We start from the raw sequence: 16,624 nt of genomic DNA on the forward strand, positions 1-16,624 counted from the left end.
ACAATACTACACATATATACTTGTTACTACACTATCACAACAGCAGAGTGAAGTACTGGACAATACTACACATATATACTTGTTACTACACTATCACAACACCAGAGTCAAGTACTCGACAATACTACAAATATATACTTGTTACTACACTATCACAACACCAGAGTCAAGTACTCGACAATACTACAAATATATACTTGTTACTACACTATCACAACACCAGAGTCAAGTACTCGACAATACTACAAATATATACTTGTTACTACAGTATCACAACAACAGAGTCAAGTACTCGACAATACTACAAATATATACTTGTTACTACACTATCACAACACCAGAGTCAAGTACTGGACAATACTACATATATATACTTGTTACTACACATATATACTTGTTACTACACTATCACAACACCAGAGTCAAGTTACTACAGTATCACGATATATCCAAGTACTGCTACTTACAATGTTGTTGTTTCTTCTACTTCTCCAGGTTTTGGTAAATCAGGTTGCTTGGTCCGGGTTAATGTTAGCATTATTTTCACGGATTTCGACTTTTTAGTCCCTAAATTCTCTACAAAAATTGTGTTTCGTAACTTTTCACTGCTTATTTTTTGAGTAAACTTGACCAAATGTCTTGATATTTCACATGTTAATATGACTTTGGAGAAAATGCTGTTTTTTATTTTGTTTTTTTCAAAATAAAACGTCTTTAAGACATTAATAATCGATACAACATTAATAATTTCTTCTCTAATAATCTTTTATTCTACGGTGTCTGTCGCGGACAAAATACAATAATAAAAATACTTTTTCAGGTTTTCCTTTCATCAGATGATTCTCACTGATATCAACAAGTTAAACTAAAAGAACATTTACTTTAGTGAGTATAATTCTAACGTAAATTAACATTTTATTTTATCAAAAGCATCGTTTTAATAGAGAAATTAACAGTATTTGAGAAAAGCACGATAACAAAATGTGATTTTTTTAAATAAAAAAACAAACAAATTTCTCCACATTCTTAAATTAGGTTAAATTTTCTAGTTTTTTTATTGCTTCTTTACAAAAGTATATCAGTGTCATCAGAATATTGATGCTTGAATTTAACATTTTAAATGTTGACATTTTTAATCAAATTTTAATTTTTCTTAAGCATTTAATAACTAGATGTGATCATTTCTGTATCGAAAAATGTTTTGTATTGAAAAAAAAGTTGTATATTTGTTAAATAATATCTATTTTCCAAAATGAATTAAAAAATTGTTGCACATTTAGTTTGATATTCTAATTACATTAATTAATATTGAATTTTAAAATAATTTTCCTAAATATTTTGTAGTTTAAGTTCAATAGAAAAGATGTATATAATGGAGCAAATATACAATTAAATTATTCAATAAAAACAAATTCAATCTTTCAACATAGAAATGATTGATTTATTTATAATGTTGAATTTAACATTATTGTATTTAATATTCTGATGCCACTGCTGTACTAACACACTGTGTAACAAAATGATTTATTTAAAGTCGCATCTCGACAACATGTTTTTTATCCGGACGTGTTTCCTCACCATGTGTTTCCGTGTCTTCTACTGGACAATACTACACATATATACTTGTTACTACAGTATCACAACACCACAGTCAAGTACTCGACAATACTACACATATATACTTGTTACTACACTATCACAACACCAGAGTCAAGTACTGGACAATACTACACATATATACTTGTTACTACACTATCACAACACCACAGTCAAGTACTCGACAATACTACACATATATACTTGTTACTACAGTATCACAACACCAGAGTCAAGTACTCGACAATACTACACATATATACTTGTTACTACAGTATCACAACACCAGAGTCAAGTACTCGACAATACTACACATATTTACTTGTTACTACAGTATCACAACACCACAGTCAAGTACTCAACAATACTACACATATATACTTACTGTAGTATCCCTATTTATCGTACTACACCGTATCGTTGTCCTTGTATCGTGATACATATGGTATCAGCTAAAGGAATAATTAAATCCTGAGAAGACATGGCGAGGACTGAGGACGAGAGGATACAGTTGACTTGAGCTGCTTTAAAAGCTGATGTTTGGACATATTTTGGTTTAAAAACAAATGAAAGTAGTTACGACTTCATCAAGAGTCATGTGGTCTGTAAATACTACAACACCAGAGTCAAGTACTCGACAATACTACACATATATACTTGTTACTACACTATCACGATATATCCAAGTATCCTGATGCCACTGCTGAACTAACACTGCGTAACAAAATGATGTATTTAAAGTCGTATCTCCACGTGTTTCCTCACCTGTGCTTCCATGTGTTCCAGAAGAGGTCGACTACAGCAGCTTCGGCCTCAACACCATCACCCGTAAGAAGAAGGCGGTGGTGGCGTTGCGCAACAACGACCTGAACCGCAAGCGTCCTCACATCCGCATCGGGATGCCGCAGGACTTCCGGCCCGTCTCGTCCATCATCGACGTGGACATCCTGCCCGAGTCCCACCGCCGGGTCCGCCTGTACCGCCACGGCTCCGACAAGCCCCTGGGCTTCTACATCCGGGACGGCACCAGCGTGCGGGTCACGGCCCACGGCCTGGAGAAGGTCCCCGGGATCTTCATCTCCCGCATGGTGCCGGGCGGCCTGGCCGAGAGCACGGGGCTGCTGGCCGTCAACGACGAGGTGCTGGAGGTCAACGGCATCGAGGTGACGGGCAAGTCCCTGGACCAGGTGACGGACATGATGATCGCCAACAGCCACAACCTCATCGTGACGGTCAAGCCGGTCAACCAGCGCAACAACGTGGTGCGCGGCAGCCGCATCTCCGGCAGCTCCGGCCAGTCCTCGGACAGCAGCGGCTCCACGGGGTACCCGGCGCCGTCGGTGGCGTCGGCGGCCGCCATGGCGTCGTCGCGGGTCCTGGGGTACCAGGACGAGCTGGAGAGCGACGAGGACACGGACATCGTGATCGAGAGCAGCATGAAGCGGCCGTCCCAACGCTCCAACGCCTCGCTGGCGTCCCGCCTGCACCCGCAGACCGGCGCCGCCTCGCCGCCGCCCCACCACCGCCCCGCCAGCCCCCCCACTCGCCCCATCTCGGTGGTCTCCACCGCCTCGTTCCACTCGCAGCACAGTCTCAACGGAGGCTCGCACCAGCACCAGCACCAGCACCAGCACAGCGGCCTCAGCTACCAGCTGCACAGAGACCTGAACCTCCAGCAGCACCTGCACCCCCCGCACCACAGCAGCAACCCGGCGCTCCGTCACAGCAACGGCAGCCTCCACAAAATCCTCAGCTCCCTCAAAACGGACCCGCGGCACAGTTTCGCGCTTCCCCGGGGCGGCGTGGAGGAGGACGGCACCGTCATCACACTATAATACACACTCGGACACACAACAGACACACAACAGACACACAAACACTCGCCGCTGCTCAGACTTCAACTGGACGAACACGAATCCACCGTCTTTGTATCACTGTTTTTATCTCCGCCTGCTTTACCACGATGACAATGTGACGTCGAGAAGCATCGACTGTTTTGTAAATACTTTTTCTACCTTTGGATTTAAATGTTGTTTTTTTTAATTTTGCAAATCAAACGCATATTTTAGCAAAAAAAACCTTCCGTTTTCACCGCTTTGATGATTAAATAATAAATTATGGATTGTTATTAAACTGTAATTAACGAGTTATCGGGTGAAACTAAAACATGGATTTAAGAAACGAATGATCAAATGAGCTGGAGATTGATTTGGTGTTTTTGGTAAAAACTTTTGTGCTGCTTTTGAATCTTTGGAATCTAAATCTTGGATAAAAAAAACGACAAAAAGTGTTATTATATAAGTGGTGCGTTCACTGACCACACGGATGATCCGGGAAAAAGTGCCGCATCGAGAGTTTCCAGCTCCTTGAACGCAGCGTTTGTTACCGAAAGTAACCACAGCTTCAAACATCTTGAAGTTTTCGTTTCGTCGTCAGGAAAAAAAACTACCGTTTTTAAATAAAAATCGAATATATTTTTTAAAGCGTTTTTTTTTTTCTCTGCAGCCGTTTTCGTGACCACTTTGATCTTTTTAACTGGGACGTGTGTCGGGTTTTCTCATCGCTGATATCAAAGATTTGTATCTTTTGTTCCAATAAATGCTGTGTAGAAAAAAATGATTTTAAATAGTTTTCAAATCATCGTTTTTCTTCTTTTTTTTTTTTCAATAAATTATTCTGAGTCTTTTTGTTTTGTTTCTTTTCTCTCAGATCTCGATGTTTGTAAATTAAATGTTTTATATTCATAATAAAAGGGTTTCTAAAGATATTGAAAACTGTGTTCTTTTTTTTTATTCTGAAAGAAAAACCTGGTCAGCATTTTTTTAAATGTTAAGGTTACTTAAAGTCACTGTATCCTCTCGTCCTCAGTCATCGTTCCTTTAGCTGCGGAGGACGTAATGACTGCCGCCATCTTGCAGGCGGAAGTTTCATTGCAACACAAAAATTAACAAACACTGACTATTTCCACATTAACTGTGAATAAAAAAACAAAACATTTAGTATTATAGTGAAAACTAAAGTTAATAAATATATTAGTTGGGTAAACAGGTAAATGCATAAGTTACATAAATGTTAAATAATGTAGAAAAATAAATGTTGGTTTATTTTTTAATTAATAGAATTTTTCAACATGATCCCAGATTTTTCATTGTTACAAACTATTAAAGATATTATTATTGTACAGATGTACAGTATTTTGTTTCCTTATTTAAGATACATTATTACAGTTTAAATGTACAAAGGTTTTAAAAATTCTTAAAAAGTTAAAGATAAATAGTAAGTAAGTAAGTAATATTTATTTGTATAGCGCTTTTCGAGACCAGGGTCACAAAGCGCTTAAACAAACAGAACAATACAAAAAAGTACATACTTTAAAGATCAAGATAATACTGAGAACAACACAGGAGTTCCAGAAATTCAAGGAAAAGCCTGAACAAATAGAAACGTCTTAAGATGTTTCTTGAAGGAGTCAGTAGATCATCAAACACAGAGATGGTTCCAAAGCTTAGGAGCAACAGTCTGGAAGGATTTCTCTCCTCTGGTCCTGAGCCGTGTTCAGGAACCATAAGTAGATTCTGATCCACAGACCTCAGAGCCCGAGCTGGGGTGTAAGGCTGGATCAGATCACTGATGGAAGGTCTGACCATGAATAGATCTGAAAGTAAGAACCAGAATTTTAAAGTTGATCCTGAAAGAAACTGGAAGCCAGTGAAGAGTTTTAAGGATCGGAGAAATGTAAGTTCTTCTACTAGAGCAGGTCAGAATTCTGGCTGCAGAGTTCTGAATCAACTGCAGGCGAGACGATCCTTCTTGTTAAGACATGAAAACAAACTGTTACAATAGTCCAGACGAGAAGAAATGAGGGTTTTATTTTAATCCTGGTCAAATTGTGAACGAGAGGAAACTTTGAGTAACTTTCTTACATTTTAAACACTGACAAACTGAACCTGTCGTCCATGTTTATTATTGAGTGCGACTTTTGACCATTTGTTTTCTATAGTATGATTTCTTAATATATTTTAAACGATTATTTTTCAGGTTATTTTTTATTTTTCTTTATATTCACAGTTTAGAAAGAATATTATTGAGAAACATTAATGTCAAGAACACAGCATGAAATGATTGTCTTGTTAAAGACAAATAAATGTAATATTTTCTTAATTATTTTTGTGTAATGACAGAAAATGAGACGCAGTATTAGTAAAGTTACAGAACATTTTGGATAGAATCAAAGAAATATAAGTTTCTGTAACAGACCAAACGATAAGTATAAATAAATATTATTCACACTATTATTAATCAAAGCAAGAAAAGCAAATCAGGGATCAGATGTCTTCAGGGGCCACATTAGTGTTGAGTGTTGTTAAGGGACTGTGAAGCCAAACTATGATGGAAAAACTTTTTTTTTTAAAGACAAAACAAGTTAAATGAAAAAGAAACTTAAATATAATATATAAATAAATCTAAATATGCCAATTAAATATTTACTATCTTTTAATAAAAATAAAAAAACGTTTTAAAATAACTTATTAGATTAATCTTACCTTAATATACATTCATAATTTTGAGGAGCAATACAAATAAAATAATATAAAAAGTAATACACAATATATATATATATATATTTAATACAATAACAAATACAAAATAAAAGCCCTTTTTTTCTTTGACATGTCTGGATCTATTTTTAGTATTTTGTGTATATTTATAATATTCACTGACCCTCAGATTATCTGAGTAAATATTTAAATAATATTTAGAAAAAAATGTGATTTTCTCTCTTTTATATTTTTATTTTTATACGAACATAATTATTGTTTTAAATCTTGTTTTTTGCAAGTATTTTCTCATATTTTGGTTTAGCTTTAGTATGACGACACAATCTCGAGTATAATGACTATGACTGCCCTCTGCTGGCGTGGAATGGAATAAAAATGGTGTGTCACGTGACTTAAAAGAAAAACGGTTATTTATTGAAATGGAAAAAAAACGTGAAAATATATAAAAATAATATTAAAACAACTTGAAACTAAACAACATACAGACGCTTTTTTTTTCATAATATGTGTTTTTAAAATGATTAAACCAGTCGGGAAATAGGAAGGTAAAGCTTTTTTTTAAGTACAATTTTGATTAATAATGTATGATTATTATTTAAAATTAAAATAAAGTATGAAACTAATATTAAATATAATAATAATTTTAATTAATTTTAAAACCTCCTCCTTATTTTGTCCCTCGCCGTCGCCGTCCTGAGGACGCGTCACGTGGTGGCGTCACCTGACCGCACCAAACAAGCCTGGTCCGTCATGGAGCACCGTCGAGTGGACCGGGTGGTCCTGCTGTCCCCCCTGGAGGAGTCCAGCGCGGAGGTGAGCCGGGACAGCGGCGTGGAGTCCCAGAGCTCCAGCAGCCTGTCGACGCTCAGCGAGGTCCTCAGCAGCGGCTCCGTGTCGCTCAGCCCCAGCTTTGGCGCAGCAGCGGCGGCCAACGAGATCCCTCAGAGCCCCTCGGGTCTGGAGGACCCGGACCAGGACCAGGACCAGGACCAGGACCCGGACCAGGAGGTCTTGAGGAGCACGAGCCTCAGCTACTCCTGCTACGTCAGGGCGAGCGCGGGGGAAGAAGTAGGTGCTGCTGTGGGAGCTGGTAGTAAAGCCACCAGACTCTATTGAAAATATCACTAATTTAACTTTTATTAAAGTTTTGATGCAGAACAAAACTATTGACTTCACATGTGTGTTCTGGGTGTAGCTGGGGTGTAATCGGGGGAATTCGGGGTTTCTAAGTTAATTCGCTTCTCGAACACGGTTAAGTTTCCATATATACATGAATTTATTTATTTATTTGATTGTTTTGACATGTATCCATCAAAGTGTCAGATCACGTGGAAACTAAGAATTGTATCTTGTGTCTCTATCTTCAAACACTAGTTTAAAAAAAAAAAATGTTTATGTTTTTAGTACTTGTAGATTATTTATTGACCCTCATAAAGATTCAAGTGACTACCAAAATAAATGAAGGAAAAAAGGTTTTTAAATGTATTTGTTATTATTAGTTTCTACATACAAAACGCTATAACATGTTTTTAGGATTTTTCTTTTTCTTGTATTAATTCGTCGTTTTTGTGAGTATTTTTCAGAATTATTTAAGTTAACAATTTATTTATTTATTTTTAAAGGCTTTTATTATATTTATATATATATATATATATATATATATATATATATTTTTTATTTTTTTTATTAATTAAAACAACTATTGTAGCTTATTGAGCTTAATTATGAAGCTCATAATATCATCATTTTCGTTCTTTTTTTTTATAGGTTTTGTTTCTTAATGAATAAAGAGAGTTTTATTTTGTATTTATTTCTATTATTCATTACTGGTCTCTAATGTGACTATAAGAGTTTTGTAATTATCAAAATAAACAATATTTTATATAAGGAAAAAAAGGTTTGTGTCAAAAGTGTTATCGTGTAAAAAAAATAAAAAATTAATGTTATTATTCATTTAATCATATAAAACACCATAACTTATTTTTAGGATTTTTATTTTATTTTATTTTATGAGTATTTTTCCTCAAAATAATTTGATGTCATTTAAAGACGTATATAAAAATGAAAAATAAACATTTTGTTAATAATAACTAGTCTTCTAATAAGACTATACGTTTTTTTTTGTTTTTTTTTCTCAAAAAGATTTAACTGAGTATCAAAATAGGGCTTTTATAATATTTCATATTTATTTTCTATACATTAAAAAAAAGAGTAGATTATTATTAGCTTTATTATGAAAAAAAAACATTGTATAATTTCTTCCTTTTTTGTCCCTTGTTTCTATTGGCTGACGGCCCCTTACATAAATCACTGTATGTCTATTGTGGCCCTTTTCAAATCAAACAATGGCTGAGTGAAAACACTTTACAGCTTAATGTGGACAAAACTGAAACTCTGGTGATTGCTCCTGATGATAAGGTTCCAGGGTTGAGTCAGTACTTGGGTGACTTAGGTCAGTCTGTCAAACTGAGCCTGAGAAACCTGGGTGTTGTATTTGATAAAGACATGTCTCTAGTTCAACACTGAAGAAAACTGACCAGAAACTGTTTCCTTCAACTGAGAAAAATCTCTAAACTTAGGAAAATGTTGTCACAACATGATCTGGAGCTTATAATCCATGCGTTTGTTTCTTCTCGTCTGGACTATTGTAACAGTTTGTTTTCATGTCTTAACAAGAAGGATGTGTCTCGCCTGCAGTTCATACAAAACTCTGCAGTGAGAATTCTGAGCCGCTCAAGTAGAAGAACTCACATTTCTCCGATCCTTAAAACTCTTCACTGGCTTCCAGTTTCTTTCAGGATCAACTTTAAAATTCTGGTTCTTACTTTCAGATCTATTCATGGTCAGGCTCCTCCTTACATCACTGATCTGATCCAGCCTTACACCCCAGCTCGGTCTCTGAGGTCTGTGGATCAGAATCTACTTATGGTTCCACGCACATGGCTCAGGACCAGAGGAGAGAAATCTTTTCAGGCTGTTGCTCCTAAGCTTTGGAACAATCTTCCTCTCTCTTTGCGCTTGATGGAGTCTACTGACTCCTTTAAGAAACATCTTAAGACGTTTCTATTTGTTCAGGCTTTTCCTTGAATTTCTCGAACTCCTGTGTTGTTCTCGGTGTTGTCTTGATCTTTGAAGTATGTACTGTTTTGAGTATTGTTTTGATTGTTAAAGCGCTTTGTGACCCTGGTCTCGAAAAGCGCTATATAAATAAATATTACTTACTTACTTACTTACTTACTTTTAGTGGCTTCTCTTCTCCCAGGACTCTCATAGACTTCCTGAAAGAACACGTTTGGATCAAACGATCAATGATTCTGACTCATGACTTGTATTAGCAGCTTTTAACGCTTGAATGAACAAAGAAAACAAAGATCTGTGGATGTTAGTCGTTGATCACAGACGATCAAAAGAATCTTCACAAGACAATAATTACAGCATGTTTTCAGTTTCACTGGATTCTAAATAGTTCCTGTGATTCTAAATAGTTCCTGTGATTCTAAATAGTTCCTGTGATTCTAAATAACAAGTCATGTGACTCAAGTTCCAGCACTTTGTTGAATATTCTTCCAGAAACATGAGAACTTTACACCAAACGTAGAATCATTTGAGAAAACAACATTTTTCCACAGAACAAAAGTGTAAGTGGACTCTCGTGTTTCTCACGCTAACTCAACACGCGTGACCAGAATCTACAGACAGAAGGTTGTGTGTTCGACGCCAGACGTGAGCAACACTCGACTCTTTAACTGTATTAACGCCACGATCATCAGCTCGGAGAGAAACTATAAACATCGTACAAAAATGTTTCTATAATACAACAATTATTATTATATTATATATATTTTAGTTTGATGACTTATTTTCTTTTATCCGTCCTTTTTTGGGATGGGATACTTTTAAAAATGGTGTTTTTATATGATATTTCTAAATTAAATGTATTTAATTAATGAAATATGACACCATTACTTACTTACTTATTTAGTATGTATTCTATGATGTTACAGCATTTAACAACTGCATCTTTTGTTTTTTAATGAGATTTTCTTTCATTGTTACAGAAATTAAAATAAAATAAAATGTTTTTCATAAACCTCTATGAATACAATTGTATTCTTTTATATATACTGTATATATATATATATATATATATGCTTTTTTGGGTTGGGAAAAATGGTGTTTTATATCATATTCTAAATAACATGTATTTAATTAAATATTACACAATAATAAAAAATAATTATTTAGTTTTATTCTTTGATGTCACAGCATTTAACAACTGCGTCTTATTTTTATATGGGATTTTCTTTCATTGTAACAGAAATTATTAAATATGTTTAATAATATATATATGTTTCCTTTTTCTTAAACATCTGTAAATAAAATTAGTTAAAAATTATATAATATGAAATCAGATTAACGTTTAAGATTATTTTTTATTATTTTATATATATATATATATATATATATGAATATATATGTAGAGAGAGAGAGTTTATCCATCTTATTAAAGCTCCTTTTATTTATCCCTTCTTTTTTTTGTCTTGACGGCCCCTAACAATAGTCATAGTAAAGCCAAAGACTACATTCATCCAAACTCTTCTTATCGTTTCTTTCTCATCTTCTGTTCTTTTCGTTCCAGATTCTGAGTCTGGATAAAAGTCTGGAGGAAATGTTGACGAGAGTCGATGAGTTTGTCGGGATGCTGGATATGGTAACTTATTCTATGAGTCGATGAAAGTACAGGTGTTTTGTTTTTTTAACAACACTTTTCTTTTTTCCTTCCAGATCCGTAACGACACGTCGCAGATAGTGAACGAAAATCTACCTCAGATCCAGCACAAGTCGGACGAGATGAGACGAATCTACAGACGCATCGACAAGTTAGAGGCGAGTTACTATAGTAACACTTGATCCACAGCTTGATGTAGTCGAATACACTCTATAACTACACACTGAAGATGGATTTTAAATATAATGTACGATATATAGTGATACTGTAGCAATCGAGAATCGAGAATGTGTGTAGTATTGTCGAGTACTTGACTTTGGTGTTGTGATAGTGTAGTAACAAGTATATATGTGTAGTATTGTCCAGTACTTGACTCTGGTGTTGTAGTATTTACAGACCACATGACTCTTGACAAAGTCGTAACTGCTTTTATTTGTTTTCAAACCAAAATATGTCCAAACATCAGCTTTAAAAGCTTCTGGAATCACTGTATCCTCTCGTCCTCAGTCATCACCAGGATGTCCTTGGTCCTTTAGTTGTCGAGGATGTAATGAATGCTGCCATCTAGAGGCAGGAAGTGAAATTGATTTTATTTTAAACACTTTATTTAACTGTAAATCATAAAAATAACTTTGGTAAACAACTAAATATGATTTCAAGCTCAAAAAATATTGATACACTGCTTTAAAATGTTAACGTGGTATTATGAAAAAAATGTGTAATACATTATTTTATATTATTATAATATTCTTGCTCCTCAAAAGAAATGTTATGTTTTTTTTAATTAAAGGATAATGATTCTTAAATTGGCATAATTAGGTTTATTTAAAGTTATTTTTCTTTTAACTTTTGTAATTAAAAAAAAAAAACGTGTTTCAGTCATAGTTTGGCTTGACACCCATTTTAAACGTCAACTTAAATGAACGAGTCTCTTTTATTTACTGTATTTTATTCATCTTACTTTATTTAATTCATTCTATTATTTAACGTCAACCATTAAAAATTCCTCTGATCCTGAAGTCGGATTAAAGCTGTAAATGATCACAGATTAACTTAAATATTCTTTTTAAAATACAGATAAACTGAGAAGCCGAATAAAGTGTCATCATGTCAGAGCTCGGTAGGTGGCGCTCTCAGTTTGAAAGTGTGAGGTTTCGTTGAACTAGCGGTTCACAGCCAAAGATTTAAGAGCAGAGAGCGCCATCTAGTGGCCGTTGAAGGACCGTAAACCATCATCAGCGGTTTCATGAGATGAACTCGTCACTCATGAGCAGGTGCAGATCAATCTGATCGATATTAGATAAGGATTGAAACACAAGAATTGAATCAAATTAAATTATTGTGTAAAACTAAGGGCTCTGTATGTAAAAAGTGTGTGTGAAGGTAATGCAAGTGTGTGTGTGTGTGAGCAGGACTTTGTCAAGATGGTGGGCACTAACGTGGGCGTGATGGAGGACCAGATCACTCACGCGGAGGGAGAACTCGGGACACTTCCTGGTGCTTTCAAGAAGATGCTGCGCAGTGTTCCAGGATTCTTGAACGTACGTGTGAACCTTCATGGAACCAGTTCAGCAGTTTGTTGCAGCTGCAGCTCATGAAGACAGAAGTTTACACCTGCTCAGGGGTCAGGAGGTCACATGGTCACGTCGCTTTGGAGGTTGTAGTATAACTCAGCGAGGCTCCGTATAATTACTCTGGGAGGTTCCATAGTATTACTCTGCAAGGCTCTGTACTATTACTTCATGAGGCTCCTTAGGATAATTCTGGGAGGCTTCATTGTATTACTCCCTGAGGCTCTGTACTATCACTCCACGAGGCTCCATAGTATAACAGTACTAGGCTCTGTACTACTATTCAGCACAGCTCCATACTACTACTCTGCAAGGCTCTATAGTATAACTCCAAAAGGCCCTGTAGTATTGCTCCGTGAGGCTCCGTTCTACTACTCCCTGAGGCTCCTTACTATTACTCCACAAGGCTCCGTAGTATTACTCCCCGAGGCTACGTGGTATTACGCCGTGAGGCTCCATAGTACTATCCTGCGAGGCTCCATAATATTACTCCCCAAGGCTTTGTAGTATTACTCTGCGAGTCTCTGTAGTATTACTCCTTTGAGGCTACATAGTATTGTCATGCGAGGCTCCATAGTATTACTCCATGAGGCTCCAAAGTGTTACTCCACGAGGCTCTGTAGTATTACTCCCCGAGGCTACATAGTATTACTCCGTTAGGCTCCATAGTATTACCCTGCGAGGCTCCGTAGTATTCCTCTCAGAGGCTCCGTTCTACTAATCCCTGTGGCTCCATACTATTACTCCGCAAGGCTCCATAGTATTACTCCGCGAGGCTACATAGTATTACTCCACGAGGCTCAGTATTGTTACTCGACGAGGCTCAGTAGTATTACTCCACAAGGCTCAGTAGTATTACTCCACGAGGCTCAGTAATATTACTCTGTGAGGCTCAGTAGTATAACTGCACAAGGCTCAGTAGTATTACTGCACGAGGCTCAGTAGTATTACTCCACGAGGCTCAGTAGTATTACTGCACAAGGCTCCATAGTATTAATGCACGAGGCTCAGTAGTATAAATGCACAAGGCTCCGTAGTATTAATGCACAAGGCTCCGTAGTATTACTTCACAAGGCTCCGTAGTATTACTTCACAAGGCTCCGTAGTATTACTGCACAAGGCTCCGTAGTATTACTGCACAAGGCTCCGTAGTATTTCTTCACAAGGCTCCGTAGTATTACTGCACAAGGCTCCGTAGTATTACTGCATAAGGCTCCGTTGTATTACTGCACAAGGCTCCGTAGTATTACTGTACAAGGCTCCGTAGTATTACTGCACTGCACAAGGCTCAGTAGTATTACTGCACTGCACAAGGCTCAGTAGTATTACTGCATGAGGCTCCGTAGTATTAATGCACGAGGCTCAGTAGTATTACTGCACAAGGCTCAGTAGTATTAATACACGAGGCTCAGTAGTATTATTATCAGTAGTCACTACGAAACTGCAGCGTGTTTAACGCGCCTTAAATGACGGTTGGCTGGTCCAATGAAATCTCTTAGTGCTGCCACTAAATGGGCGGAGCTTATGACATATATGATTGACAGCCAGTCACATGACCCCCCCAGACGTTAGAATAGGAACAAATGGGCCGCTTTGTTTGTCCTGCATGTCAATCAAGTGATGGATGTCAGACTGACGTCATGAACTTCTCTCGTCTCCCAGAAACCCTCCAGCTCCAGGAGAGCAGCAGCACATCAGCGACAGGAAGTTCCCACAGTTTTCAAGACGGACGATTATTTCCCGTCACCGACGGATCATTGATCCGTCATCGATGGATCAATGATCCGTCATCGATGGATCAATGATCCGTCATCGATGGATCAATGACCCGTCGATGGATCATCTCGGCCTCAGACTCTCGACTGCTCTTCCTGCCGTTTTCTCAACCGAAGAAGTGAGCGAAGAAGTCGCTGGAGATGGAATCCCTGGAGGACTTTTAGCATTTTTACCAAGCTTCTGTCTCATGGCCGCTCGAGCACCGGACTGTAGCGTTTTTTTTAAGTGCCTGAATATGATCATCCTAGTCGGACCCGTGATCCTGCCGAGACCCCGCGAGTGGACTTGAGGGTCCGCCGAGCTTTTCTTTTGACTGAACAATGACCTGCACGCTGTTGAGTCGCCCTCGAGCAATACAATCAACCTGCTAAGCATTTATCGTCTTCCATTTAATATGTATTATCTTATGCCTGATGTGATTTGCTACTTATTTATAGTCGACACTTTTTAACACACACAACAAAAAAAAAGCACACTGTGTTGGTTCCGAGCGATTCTTACGTCAGCAGAACAAAGTTGTGATCGTCGTCACGGCGACGAGGTAGAACTTGTGTTGTCACAGCTGAGTGTTTGAAGCATCGTTTGCCAAGAAATGTTTGAAATAAAATATTCTTTAAATATTGAGCATGATTTGTGCAATGAATCTGAGATTAGGAGTGTGTATCACTAGACGATACGATATATTGTGATAGTGTAGTAACAAGTATATATGTGTAGTATTGTCCAGTACTTGACTGGTGTTGTAGTATTTACAGACCACATGACTCTTGATGAAGTCGTAACTACTTTCATTTGTTTTCAAACCAAAATATGTCCAAACATCAGCTTTAAAAGCTGCTGGAGTCACTGTATCCTCTCGTCCTCAGTCATCATCTCGCAGGATTATTCTTCCTTGAGCTGTGGAGGACGTAACAACTGCTGCCATCTAGAGGCCGGCAGTTTGATTGCAACACCAAACAAATGTAAATATTTGCATGTTAATTGTAATTTTAAAATGTAATTATTTTAACAGCAGCTAACATGGTTGCTAATGTAGCATGCAGCTAACAAGATTTCTAATATAGCATGCACCTACCAAGGCTGCTAATGTATCATGCAGCCAACAGTTTTATATGTAGCATGCAGTTAGCATAGTTGATAATGCAGCATGTAGCTAACAAGGTTTTAAATTTAGAATGCAGTTAACAAGGTTACTAATGTAGCAGGCAGCCAACATGGTTGCTAATGTAGCATGTAGCTAACATGGTTGCTAATGTAGCATGCAGCTAACAAGGTTTTAAATATAGAATGCAGTTAACACGGTTACTAATGTAGCAGGCAGCCAACATGGTTGCTAATGTAGCATGTAGCTAACATGGTTTATAATGTAGCATGTAGCTAACACGGTTGCTAATGCAGCATGCAGCCAACAAGGTTTTAAATGTAGCAGGCAACTAACATGGTTGCTAATGTAGCATGCAGCTACCAAGGTTTTAAATGTAGCATGTAGCTAACATAGTTGCTAATGTAGCATGTAGCATGTAGTTTTAAAGTGAAATGTTAAGCACGATGTTAATGTACTGATTAGTATTTTAGTCAGTTTCCTAATTTGACCACAAGAGGGCAGTGTGCATCAGCTGCACTTACACAGAATTTAATAAGATAACAATATGGAGGTGAATTCAACAGTTTAATGTTATTGTGCTACCGGTCCCTGGCTCATTGGGACCCGGGCCACGACCTCCCATGATGCATCCCTGCCCTATAACAAAATAATAAAATAAAATAAAATGGCATTTTATCTTAAGGTGTTACAAACAGGCCCATGATTGTTGATTTAAATAAGTATTTGTGTCAATAAACACGTATTTAAATATAAACGTTTACACTGGAGCTCGTCTGCACTAAATTACAACAGTGTGTTATTTATAGATAGATAGATAGACAGATAGATAGATAGATAGATAGATAGATAGATAGATAGATAGATAGATAGATAGATAGATAGATAGATAGATAGATAGATAGATAGATAGATAGATAGATAGATAGATAGATAGATAGATAGATAGATAGATAGATGGATGGATGGAATATTGAGATTCAAAAGCATTAAAAATATATATATGTTCTACCAAATCAAATTGTATCTTTTAACAAAGTGCATTTATTATTATTATTCATTATTTAAATAAAGTTTTTAAAAAAATTCAATTTTTTTCTATTTTATTTATTTATTTACACTTAACATGCAACTATTGAACATTTTTGTATTGGATTTAATCTTCCGGCCTCTAGATGGCAGCAGTCATTATGTCCTCCGCAGCTAAAGGAACAATGAAATCCTTTGCGATGACTGAGGACGAGAGGATACAGTGACTCCAGCAGCTTTTAAAGCTGATGTTTGGACATAT

At 36.8% G+C, this 16,624-nt stretch overlaps 2 protein-coding genes across 3 annotated transcripts in view; both read left to right on the plus strand.

The window, feature by feature from the left end:
• pard6gb (par-6 family cell polarity regulator gamma b) overlaps window positions 1–4,370 on the plus strand; it is a 49,766-nt gene extending 45,396 nt beyond the window's left edge. Inside the window, exon 3 of one of the 2 annotated variants that reach the window (XM_087786314.1) lies at window positions 2,383–4,370. In XM_087786314.1, the coding sequence (XP_087642440.1) occupies window positions 2,383–3,431 (1,049 nt within the window). In that variant the 3' untranslated portion in view covers window positions 3,432–4,370. The remainder of the gene's footprint in view (window positions 1–2,382) is intronic. The other variant, XM_087786315.1, reaches the window with a different exon arrangement.
• A 2,509-nt stretch (window positions 4,371–6,879) lies between these two features.
• bloc1s4 (biogenesis of lysosomal organelles complex 1 subunit 4) lies at window positions 6,880–14,855 on the plus strand. The gene is made up of 5 exons (XM_087786316.1): window positions 6,880–7,223; window positions 10,795–10,866; window positions 10,941–11,042; window positions 12,297–12,425; window positions 14,118–14,855. The coding sequence occupies exons 1-5, from the start codon at window positions 6,906–6,908 to the stop codon at window positions 14,214–14,216; spliced, it is 720 nt and encodes a 239-aa protein (XP_087642442.1). The 5' UTR covers window positions 6,880–6,905; the 3' UTR covers window positions 14,217–14,855.
• Window positions 14,856–16,624: the final 1,769 nt, after the last annotated feature.

This window comes from Callionymus lyra, chromosome 3 (assembly GCF_982586985.1).
Source record: "Callionymus lyra chromosome 3, fCalLyr1.hap1.1, whole genome shotgun sequence".
Classification (NCBI taxonomy): domain Eukaryota; kingdom Metazoa; phylum Chordata; class Actinopteri; order Syngnathiformes; family Callionymidae; genus Callionymus; species Callionymus lyra.

Coding starts and splice junctions, on each gene's coding strand:
- bloc1s4 (XM_087786316.1), top strand. CDS start 6,906: ATGGAGCACCGTCGAGTGGACCGGGTGGTCCTGCTGTCCCCCCTGGAG. Junction 7,224..10,794: donor GGGCGAGCGCGGGGGAAGAA/GTAGGTGCTGCT, acceptor TTTTCGTTCCAG/ATTCTGAGTCTGGATAAAAG. Junction 10,867..10,940: donor TTGTCGGGATGCTGGATATG/GTAACTTATTCT, acceptor TTTTCCTTCCAG/ATCCGTAACGACACGTCGCA.